Here is a 12,083-nt window from a genome sequence, read left to right as displayed (position 1 = left end):
TATGTTGATCCTGAATTCAGCGGCGATGCCGGTAACTGAACATACAGCTGAGGGATCGATCGAGGATACCGTGCGGTAGGTCATTCAGAGAGGGGATCACTACATATCACAGAGTATACCCCATTTCAGTAGATGCAATGAGATCACGATGTGTACGGTGTGGTTCAGAGAGGGGGATCACTTTAGATACAGATGTATTAGTACCTGTCAGTTCGGGAATATAATCACTCCGATGATTTCCGGAAGCTGCCGGTAGTGTGGAAATGTTCCTGTCGTCCGGGGGGATACTGAAGATGCTTTGAGGTAGACCGCGGGTATACGCACCAGGAGATCTGCTCCGGCCGGAAGAGTCTCACCGGTGCTACCACGCTATTGGCTTTCAGATGGTGAACTGTAACCTGAATGCTGCGCGTGACTTCACTATGTACAGCAGGGCTTGAGGGCCAAAACACATCTAACGCGTTTCGATCGGAACGCCGATCTTCGTCAGAGATGAAGTGTACGGACAGGTTACAGGTATTTATACCACTTCCCATTCAGTGATTGAACATTGAATCAGGGCCCCAAAGACCTCCATTTTCAAATTCCATTGTGCTTGCTATATTTCTACCAAGAATGTAACTGACTTAGTGAATGTAAATGTCCTTTATTCCTGTTTTATAGCCCATCCTTAGAACAGAGTTTGAATTTAATATCTGTGGTTTGCATATATCTTGCTGCAATGTCCTAGAGCGATTTCTGCAAAAAAAGAAACGCACAAATCTGAATAGGGTACATGTATCAAATGTAAAAAATAATAGTAATGGAAACAATGCACCGAGTGTTACAACAAAAGAGGTTAGTATGCACATGTCCAGATAACATAAAAAATGTGTTTACCTGCAGGAATAAATACGTAATATACGTAAAATATGCTGGTATATATCCATAATGCACATACCAAGATGATCCATATGAGGGTATCCTGAAAATATGTATCCCATATAGCAAAAAAGTAACTGATTAATTACCGTATTTATCGGCGTATAGCACATACTTTTTAGGCTAAAATTTTTAGCCTAAAGTCTGTGTGCGTGTTATACGCCGATACACCCCCAGGAAAGGCAGGGGGAGAGAGGCCGTCGCTGCCCGCTTCTCTCCCCCTGCCTTTCCTAGGGTCTAGAGCCCTGCTGCCGGCCCTTCTCTCCCACTGGCTATCAGCGCCGCTGCCTGTTCTGTCCCCCTGACTATCGGTGCAGATAGCCAGGGGGAGAGAAGCGGCGCCGACAGCCAGGGGGAGAGAAGGGGCAGCGGCACCCATTGCTGGCGCCGCTGCCCCGTTGCCTCCCCCCATCCCCGGTGGCATAATTACCTGAGTCGGGTCCGCGCTGTTGCAGGCCTCCGGCGTGCGTCCCCGGCGTCGTTGCAATGCGCTGAACGGCGCGGCGCATAACGTCAGTGCGCCGCGCCGTGCATAGCAACGACGCAGGGGACGCACGCCGGTGGCCTGCAGCAGCGCGGACCCGACTCAGGTAATTATGCCACCGGGGATGGGGGGAGGCAATGGGGCAGCAGCGCCGGCAATGGGTGCCGCTGCCCCTTCTCTCCCCCTGGCTGTCGACGCCGCTTCTCTCCCCCTGGCTATCGGTGCCGGCAATGGGGTGCCGGCACCGATAGTCAGGGGGACAGAACGGGCAGTGGCGCCGATAGCCAGGGGGTGAGAAGGGCCGACAGCAGCGCTCTAGACCCCAGGAAAGGCAGGGGGAGAGAAGCGGGCAGCGACGGCCTCTCTCCCCCTGCCTTTCCTGGGGGTATACCGGGGTATACACACGCACCCTCATTTTACCATGGATATTTGGGTAAAAAACTTTTTTAACCCAAATATCCTTGGTAAAATGAGGGTGCGTGTTATAGGCCGGTGCGTGGTATACTCCGATAAATACGGTAATTCTTGTCTCCATGTTGTCTATATTTTATCCAAGAAATGCACATAGTTCCAGATCTGCATTTAAACCAAACGGGGACAAAGTATTCAAATTAAAAATCCAGCGGCTTTCCGCTCTGGACATTGGTGCTATGTGATCTCCTCCCCTCCAGTGTTTTTTTATTTTTTCAATACCAAAGAAATCCGCTTGTGCAAATGACGCGTTATGCTTCTCCACAAAGTGTTTAGACAGTGGGTGCCCCAGAAATTTCCGTTCAATATTGTAAATGTGCTCATCAATCCTTGTATGTAGGGGGCGTTTTGTTCTCCCAACATACATTTTATCACACGGACAAACTATACCGTAAATAACATCTTTTGACTTGCAATTTATATGTGATTTGATGGAACACTTAAAGGAGCCATCCCAACTTTCTATCCGGAATTTTGGGGATCTCTTACTTGCTGTTTTTTTGCAGCCCTTACACAAACAGCAAGGAAAAAAACCTGGCTCTTGGAAGAACGTATGTTTTTCAGTTTTTTTGTTATTAATGTTATCATTTTTAACTGTAGGTGCCACCAAATTCCCTATATTAGATGCTTTCTTGAATATAAATGATGGTTGATCTTGTAATAATTGTCCTACAACACGATCCTCTTTTAAAATTTCCCAGTGTTTCCGAACTATTGATTTAAAAAAGTTGCTTTGATTATTGTATGTTGTTATTATCGGTATCCTCAAACTTTCTGAATTATTTTCACAACCTATTGCATTTTTCTTGACCAGCAAGGTGTCTCTGTCTATACTTTTCACTTCTTCTGCCACTTTGGTCAGCGTGTCTTTTTGGTACCCCTTTTGTAAAAAATCCTTTTGTAAGTCCTGTGCCTCCATTTTGTATTCTTCCAGATCTGAACAATTTCTACATAGCCTAATAAACTGGCTCCTGGGGATGTTCGCAAGCCAAACGGGAAGATGGCAACTATTCAAATCAATAAAGCTATTACTGTCTGTAATTTTTCTAAAGGTTTTAGTTTGTATGGTGTCATTCTCAATAAAAATTGTGAGGTCTAAAAAATGTATTTCCAAGTCGCTAAAAATAGGTGTGAATGTGAGATAAAATTTGTTTTTATTTAAATCAATTAAAAATTAGTTTAAAAGAGATTCCGATCCAATCCATATAAAAATGATATCATCAATGAATCGCCGCCAGAGGACCAGATTTGATGCCAGGCCGACCCCTGGGAGGATGGTTAATTCCTCCCAGAGGCCCATGCATAGATTAGAATACCCCGGCGCAAATTTGGTCCCCATAGCGGTACCCCATGTCTGAAGATAAAATTCTTTATTATATAAAAAGTAATTGCGTTGAAGAATAAAATCAATACAATCCCCTATAAATTCCACCTGGTCCAGGGTTATTGTATTTACCTTTTTTAAAAAGTGTTCTGCCGCCTCTCTCCCTTTCTGGTGATTGATAATAGTGTAGAGGGAGGTGACGTCAAGTGTACCCAAAATATATCCAGGTTTCCAAGTCACTCCTTTCAGGACTTGTAGGATATGAGTGGTATCCTTTACGTACATTGGGAGCAGGACTACCTGTTTTTGCAAATGGGTGTCCACATATTGAGAGAGGTTGGCCGTGGGACAAGCCAGGACCCACAAGTGTGTGTCTAGGCAGCCTTATTTGGGTTACCATTTTTGCGCTAAGTATTTATTCCTAATTGATTTATCCTTTGCAATCTGTTACTGTGCCTTCCGCCGAGGAGGCCATGCAAGTGGACCGGTCTCGCCTGACCCAACAAGAGAGGACTCGCCGTAGGAATGAGAACTTGTGTCTATGCTGTGCGAGCTCTGAGCATTTCTTAAAGGACTGTCCTCTTCGTCCTCCACATCAGGGAAACGCGCGCACCTAGTGAACGTGGGAGAGGCGTTACTAGGTGTGAATTCTTCCTCTCCACGTCTTACTATTCCAGTACGGATTTCCTTGCCCACTAAGTCCTCCTTCTCTGCTTTGGCCTTTCTGGATTCTGGTTCAGCAGGAAATTTCATCGAGGCCTCACTCATCAAGTACAATATTCCTGTTACCCGTCTCGTCAAACCTCTCTTCATTGCCTCGGTGAATGGAGAGAGACTGGTCTGCACCATGCGTTATCGCACTGAACCCCTGCTCATGAACATTGGAGTTCACCATCTTGAAAATATAGATTTTTTCATATTGCCCAATTGTACTTCAGAAATTCTTCTTGACTTGCCCTGGCTCCAGCGTCACGCATCTATCCTAGACTGGGCCACTGGGGACGTTAAGAGTTGGGGACCTTCATGCCACAAGCGATGTCTTAAGTCGGTTCCTGTCAATCAAGTCTCCATCGCTCCTCCATTGCCAGGTCTTCCTAAGGCCTATCAGGACTATTCTGACGTCTTTTGTAAAAAGCAAGCAGAGGTCTTACCTCCACATAGACCCTATGACTGCCCTATCGACTTGCTCCCTGGTACCACACCGCCCCGTGGTAGGATCTACCCACTTTCTGCCCCGGAAACACAAGCCATGACTGAGTACATTCAGGAAAACCTCAAAAGGTTTTATCCGGAAATCATCTTCTCCAGCCGGAGCTGGATTTTTCTTCATTGCCAAAAAAGATGGATCTCTACGCCCTTGTATTGACTACCGCGGTCTTAATAAAATTACAGTAAAAAATTGCTATCCTCTGCCTCTCATCTCCGAACTCTTTGATCGACTGCGGGGAGCTAAGATTTTCACCAAACTTGATCTAAGGGGCGCATATAACCTCATCCGTATTCGTGCAGGTGATGAATGGAAAATAGCCTTCAATACTAGAGATGGTCACTTTGAATACCTTGTCATGCCCTTTGGACTTTGCAATGCCCCAGCAGTCTTTCAGGACTTTGTTAATGAGATTTTTCAGGACATGCTGTATTCCTGTGTGGTAGTCTATCTTGATGACATCCTCATTTTTTCCTCCAACCTAGAGGAACATCGCCTTCATGTCCATCAAGTGCTTCAGCGACTACGTCAAAATCATCTTTACGCCAAAATTGAGAAATGTCTATTTGAACGCAGCAGTCTCCCCTTCCTGGGATACATTGTGTCCGGTCAAGGTCTTCAAATGGACCCTGATAAGCTATCGGTGGTAGTAGATTGGCCTCGTCCCACTGGCCTACGAGCTATCCAAAGATTTCTCGGATTTGCAAATTATTATCGTTAATTTATTCCCCACTTCTTCACCATCGTTGCTCCTATTGTAGCATTGACTAAGAAAAATGCTAATCCGAAATCCTGGCCGCCACAGGCGGAGGAAGCCTTTAACCACCTCAAAGCCGCCTTCAGCTCTGCTCCAGTCTTGTCCAGACCAGATCCTCTGAAGCCCTTCTTCCTCGAGGTTGACGCCTCCTCAGTTGGAGGCGGAGCTGTTCTGCTACAAAAATCCGCTCAAGGTAAAAATATCACTGCTGATTTTTCTCCAAAACCTTTTCTCCTTCTGAAAAAAACTATTCCATGGGAGACCGTGAACTATTGGCTATTAAGTTGGCACTTGAGGAGTGGAGACATCTTCTAGAAGGATCCCTTCATCCCATCACCATCTATACAGATCACAAAAATTTGTCTTATCTTCAATCCGCCCAGCGGCTAAATCCTCGCCAGGCTAGATGGTCGTTGTTTTTTGCATGTTTCAACATTTAAATCCATTTTTGTCCCGCAGACAAGAATGTCAGGGCTGATGCTCTATCACGTACCACCAATGCCTCAGAAGCCGAGACCCTTCCTCACCACATCATACCTCCTGAGTGTCTGATCTCTTCTGCTCCTGCTTCTTTGGTGTCTATTCCTCCAGTAAAAACGTATGTTCCTCCACGTCTTCGCCTCCGGATCCTCAAAATGGGGCCATTCTTCCCTTCTGGCTGCTCACGCTGGAATCAAAATATCTATACAGTTGATTGCCAGACACTATTGGTGGTCCTCCCTGGAAAAGGATGTGACCGATTTTGTACAAGCCTGTACAGTGTGTACACGTGACAAGACCCCACGCCAGAAGCCTGCAGGTCTTCTCCTTCCTCTGCCGTTGCCTGAACAACCTTGGTCCCACATAGCCATGGACTTCATCACTGACCTTCCTTTATCCCATGGCAACACTGTCATCTGGGTGGTCATTGATCGTTTTTCCAAAATGGCTCATTTTATTCCGCTTCCTGGCCTTCCTTCTGCGCCACAGTTGGCGAAGCAATTTTTTCTGGCGATTTTTCGTCTTCACAGGCTTCCCACGCATATCGTCTCGGATAGATGCGTTCAATTCGTGTCAACATTTTGCAGAGCTCTCTGTAATCAATTAAAGATCAAATTAAATTTCTCTTCCTCCTATCACCCCCAATCCAATGGACAAGTGGAAAGAGTGAACCAGATTCTTGGTGACTACTTACGACATTTTGTCTCCTCCCGCCAAGATGACTGGGTCGACCTTCTGCCCTGGGCTGAATTCTCATACAATTTCAAAAATTCTGAATCTTCCGCCAAATCTCCATTTTTTGTGGTGTACGGCCATCACCCGCTTGCTCCCCTCCCCATTCCCACTTCTTCTGGAGTTCCTGCCGTGGATGAATTAATCTATCTGGAAGGAGACTCATAAGTCGCTCTTACTGGCCTCTTCTCGTATGAAGAGACATGCGGATAAAAAGAGAAGAACTCCTCCTGTCTTTGTTCCTGGTGACAAAGTGTGGCTCTCTGCCAAATACATACGGTTTCATGTCCCTAACTACAAGTTGGGTCCTCGTTACCTCGGGCCATTTAAAATCAAAAACCAAATCAATTCTGTCTCCTACAAGCTCCATCTTCCTTCTTCTCTTCGTATTCCTAACTCTTTCCATGTATCTCTTCTCAAACCTCTTATACTTAACCATTATTCTCCCAAGGTCACTGTTCCTGCTCCTGTTTCTGGCTCCTCTGATGTCTTCTCTGTCAAAGAGATCCTCGCCTCCAAGATTGTCCGAGGTAAAAGATTTTTTTTCATTGATTGGGAGAATTGTGGTCCAGAAGAGAGGTCCTGCGAACCTGAGGCCAACATTCTGGACAAAGAGCTTGTCCGCAGATTCCTGGGCTCCAAAAAGAGGGGGAGACCAAAGACCAAAAGGGGGGAGGGTTCTGTTACGCCTAGCACTCCGGGTCCCTGCTCCTCCCCGGAGCACTCGAGGCGTTCTTCACCGTGCAGCGCCCCGGTCAGACCCGCTGACCGGGAGCGCTGCTCTGTTATCACCGGTGGGGATGCGATCCGCGTGGCAGGACGCGCCCGCCCGCGGGTCGCATCCTAGTCCTCTCGCCTGCCCCGTTCCCCTGCTGTCATGTTCCGGGCGCGGGTGCTCTCTGAAATTTAAAGGGCCAGTTCACCACTAATTGGTGCCTGGCCCAATCAGTGCTAATCACTCCCAAACATATAAAAACCCACTTCCCTTTCCTGTCCTTGCTGGATCTTGTTGCCTAGTGCCCTGAGAAAGCGTTCTGTGTTCCCAAGCCTGTGTATCCAGACCCTTGCCGTTGCCCCTGACTACGAACCTTTGCCGCCTGCCTTGACCTTTTGCTACGTCCGACCTTGCCTTCGCCTTGTCCTTGTTTACTATGCCTATCTCAGCTGTTAGTGAGGTTGAGTCGCTATCGGGGGATACGACCTGGGAGTTACCGCTGCAGCAAATCCATCCCGCCTTGCAGCGGGCTCTTGTGAAAACCAGTAACTTCTTAGAACCGGTCCTCTGGTAAGGCCCACGCCATCGCCTCACTAACACAGAGGATCCACTACCCGCTTCCAGTCCGGTTCCTGACAATTACATTTATTATAAGTCCAGTGTGCGGAGATGAATATAAGAATAATAAATAATATAAGAAAGAAAACTTTTAATAACAATTGGTAACAAGTTTGGAGATGTAGTATATGATATATGTATAAATGTCAGATATCCTATGTACATGGATAATATATAGATGTGTTATCTGCATCATTTATTGCTCTGAATTGACTTCTCCCCTATACAAGTTTTTTGATGTTGAACAAGTTTTGTTTTCCTAGTAAAACATTTTCCACATTCTGAACATGAAAATGGCCTCTCTCCTGTGTGAGTTCTTTGATGTTTAACAAGACTTGATTTGTCAGTAAAACACTTTCTACATTCTGAACATGAAAATGGCTTCTTCCCTGTGTGAGTTCTTTGATGTACAGCAAGATGTGATTGCTGAGTAAAACATTTTCCACATTCTGAGCATGAAAATGGTTTCTCCCCTGTGTGAGTTCTTTGATGTAGAACAAGATTTGTTTTCCCATGAAAACATTTTCCACATTCTGAACATGAAAATGGCTTCTCCCCTGTGTGAGTTCTTTGATGTTTAACAAGACTTGATTTGTTAGTATAACATTTTCCACATTCAGAACATGAAAACAGCTTCTCCCCTGTGTGAGTTCTTTTATGTTGAACAAGGTATGATTTCTTAGTAAAACATTTCCCACATTCTGAACATGAAAATGGCTTCTCTCCTGTGTGAGTTCTTTGATGCACAATAAGACCTGATTTCCGAGTAAAACATTTCCCACATTTTGAACATGAAAATGGCTTTTCCTCTGTGTGAGTTCTTTGATGTTTAACAAGATCTGATATCTGAGCAAAACATTTCCCACATTCTGAACATGGAAATGGCTTCTCTCCTGTGTGTGTTCTTTGATGAACAACAAGACCTGATTGAAAAGTAAAACATTTCCCACATTCCGAACATGAAAATGGCTTATCTCCTGTGTGAGTTCTTTGATGTACAACAAGACCTGATTTCCGAGTAAAACATTTCTCACATTTTGAACATGAAAATGGCTTCTCTCCTGTGTGAGTTCTTTGATGTTTAAAAAGAACTGATTTTTGAGCAAAACATTTCCCACAATCTGAACATGAAAATGGTTTCTCTCCTGTGTGAGTTCTTAGATGTACAACAAGGTCTGATTTCTGAGTAAAACATTTCCCACATTCTGAACATGAAAATGGCTTCTCTCCTGCGTGAGTTCTTTGATGTGTAACAAGACCTGATTTAAAAGTAAAATATTTCCCAAATTCTGAGCATAAATACGTTTTTCTTCCTGTATGAGCTCGTTGATGTCCAACACCCCTTCTGTGACCTTTATTTTGCTGAACATCCTGTGATGACTGAGAAGACAGGACCTGTATATAAGGATGAGATGACAGATCTTGGCTGTGAAGGGCTGAGGGTGTATCTGGGATAATGGAATGTTCTTCATATGTATCTTGTGTGATATCATCATCTGCTTTATAATCTGAAGATATAAGATTCTCCTCTGATCTCCTGGTACAAGAATCTGCAGAGAATAACACAGATTTTATTATCAGTATTAAAGGGGTTCTCCACCATAAGGTGATTTAGTATGTACCTGGCAGGCAGTAATGGACATGCTTAGGAAGGATCTGCGCTTGTCTTGAAGCTAAATGGCTATGTTGTGAGATTACCATAACACTGTGGCTAGCTATTTGTGAACTGATATTTCCTGTTTGAGTTTCCATCTTTGCCTACAAATCCCATAATTCCATTTTACTCCTTCTCACACGAGCCACCCCACCCATTGAAACATAAATGAGCTGCATCCATTCAAAAGACCTGTGGTTTTCAATCAGGGTGCCTACAGCTGTTGCAAAAATACAATTAGTTGTAGATTGATCTCTCTCCCACCAAGCGATCGCTCCACCCATTGAAGCAGACAGGCTCCCTGTCATCAGGTGACTAGTGATGTCAGGTCTGGGCCGCATTGCAAGCTGGGAAAAATCTGAGACAACAGTCATTTTGTATGCTGTTAAAAATAAATAGCGGGGCGAAAATCACAGAAGAATTGTGAGAAAACCGTCACACACAGGTACAGACACTATATTATGAATGACACTAACTTTACAGCCCCTGTAGCATATTAAAAAAAAAAATCCTGGAATACCCCTTTAACCCCTTAACAACCCAGGAAATTTAGGCTTTTGTGTTTTCTTTTTTTCCTTCTCTCCTCATAGCCATAAGTCTTTTATTTTTCCATCTACACTGGGTTTAAGCGCTTGTTTTTTGTGGGACCGATTTTACATTGTATTAACTGTGCATTAAAATCTAAGTCAGGTCCATACAATGCATAGTCTTAGTTATGCTTTACTACTTTTTAACCCCGTGGGGACGAAGCCCATTTTGACCTTAACCTGTTGGGGACGAAGGCCAAATGCATATGCCCTTGCTCCCTGGTACTTAAGGACGAAGGGCATATCCATACGCCCGGCGCGCCGGGCGGGGACCAGACCGGGGTGACTGCTGATATCGATCAGCAGGCACCCCGCGCAAATGCCCAAGGGGGGTCATCAGACCCCCCCCATTTTGGCGATTGGCAAAAATCGCAAGGGAATTCACACTTGCGATTTGTGCCGATTCCGGGTCATTACGGGTCTATGGTAACCCGGAATATAAGGGGAATCGCGGGTGTCTAAGACACTTACGATCCTCCTGAAGGGAAAGGAGTGAGGTGGCAGGGGTGCCACCCCTCCTATCCCTGCTATTGGTGGTCTAGACGCGAACAGAATAGCAGAACGGGGGCGGGGAGGTTAACTTTCATTTTCCCCATCCTGCCCACCCACAATAGGCGGGGCAGAACGGGGAAACCGGCGGGGGATGGTGATCGGCGGGCGGCGATGACGTGCGGCAGAAGAGGACGGCTCCCTGGATCCTATGGAAGCCGGTAAGTTGCCTAGCAACATCTGGAGGGCTACAGTCTGAGACCATTATACAGTGGTCTCTAACCTGTAGCCCTCCAGATGTTGCAAAACTACAACTCCCAGCATGCCCAGACAACTGTTTGGGCATGCTGGAATATGTAGTTTTGCAACAGCTGGAGGGTTACAGTCTGAGACCATTATACAGTGGTCTCTAAACTGTATCCCTCCAGATCTTGCAAAACTACAACTCCTAGCATGCCCAAACAGCTGTTTGCTGTCTGGGCATGCTGGGATTTGTAGTTTTGCAACATCTGGAGGGTCACAGTTTGGAGATCACTGTGCAGTGGTCTACACACTGTAGCCCTCCAGATGTTGCAAAACTGCAAATCCCAGCATGCCCAAACAGCATGCTGGGAGTTGTAGTTAAGTACCTCCAGCTGTTGCATAACTACATCTCCCAGCATGCCCTTCGGCGATCAGTACATTCTGGGAGTTGTAGTTTTGCAACAGCTGGAGGCACACTGGTTGGAAAATCTGAGTTAGGTAACAGAACCTAACTGAAGGTTTTCCAACCAGTGTGCCTCCAGCTGTTGCAAAAGTACAACTCCCAGCATGCACGGTCTGTCAGTACATGCTGGGAGTTGTAGTTATGAAACAGCTGGAGGTTTCCCCCCATGTGAATGTACAGGGTACAGGGTACATTCACACAGGCAGGTTTACAGTAAGTTTCCTGCTTCAAGTTTGGGCTGCGGCAAATTTTTCGCCGCAGCGCAAACTCCTAGCAGGAAACTCACCGTAACAAGCCAGTGCAAATGTACCCTAAAAACACTACACTAACACAAAATAAAGGGTAAAACACAACATATACACCCCCTTACACTGTCCCCCCCAATAAAAATGAAAAACGTATTGTACGGCAGTGTTTCCAAAACGGAGCCTCCAGCTGTTGCAAAACAACTCCCAGCATTTCTGGACAGACACTGACTGTCCAGGCATGCTGGGAGTTTAGCAACAGCTGGAGGCACCCTGTTTGGGAATCACTGGTGTAGAATACCCCTATGTCCACCCCTATGCAATCCCTAATTTAGTCCTCAAATGCGCATGGCGCTCTCTCATTTTGGAGCCCTGTTGTATTTCAAGGAAACAGTTTAGGGCCACATATGGGGTATTTCCATACTCGGGAGAAATTTCACTACAAATTTTGGTGGGACTTTTTCTCCTTTTACCCCTTATGAAAAGGAAAAGTTGGGGGTTACACCAGCCTGTTAGTGTAAAAAAAAATTAAAAATTTTACACTAATATGCTGGTGTTGTCCCATACTTTTTATTTTCACAAGCGGTAAAAGGAAAAAAAAGACCCCCAAAATTTGTAAAGCAATTTCTCCTGATTACGGAAATACCCCATATGTGGGCGTAAAATGCTCTGCGGACGCACAACAAGGCTCAG

At 45.4% G+C, this 12,083-nt stretch overlaps 2 protein-coding genes across 2 annotated transcripts in view; one reads left to right on the top strand and one right to left on the bottom strand.

The window, feature by feature from the left end:
* LOC130308814 (oocyte zinc finger protein XlCOF7.1-like) overlaps positions 1 to 12,083 on the top strand; it is a 178,421-nt gene that overhangs the window by 48,602 nt on the left and 117,736 nt on the right. The gene's annotated exons all lie outside the window — the stretch shown is intronic.
* LOC130308970 (oocyte zinc finger protein XlCOF22-like) overlaps positions 7,225 to 12,083 on the bottom strand; it is a 34,565-nt gene continuing 29,706 nt past the window's right edge. The window contains exon 2 of the mRNA XM_056552282.1: positions 7,225 to 9,301. Coding sequence (XP_056408257.1) covers positions 7,902 to 9,301 — 1,400 coding nt within the window. The 3' untranslated portion in view covers positions 7,225 to 7,901. The remainder of the gene's footprint in view (positions 9,302 to 12,083) is intronic.

This window comes from Hyla sarda, chromosome 1, assembly GCF_029499605.1.
Source record: "Hyla sarda isolate aHylSar1 chromosome 1, aHylSar1.hap1, whole genome shotgun sequence".
NCBI classification, from domain to species: Eukaryota; Metazoa; Chordata; class Amphibia; order Anura; family Hylidae; genus Hyla; species Hyla sarda.
Note: the sequence above shows the minus strand (reverse complement) of the source record. Positions and strands in the feature narration are given on the sequence as shown.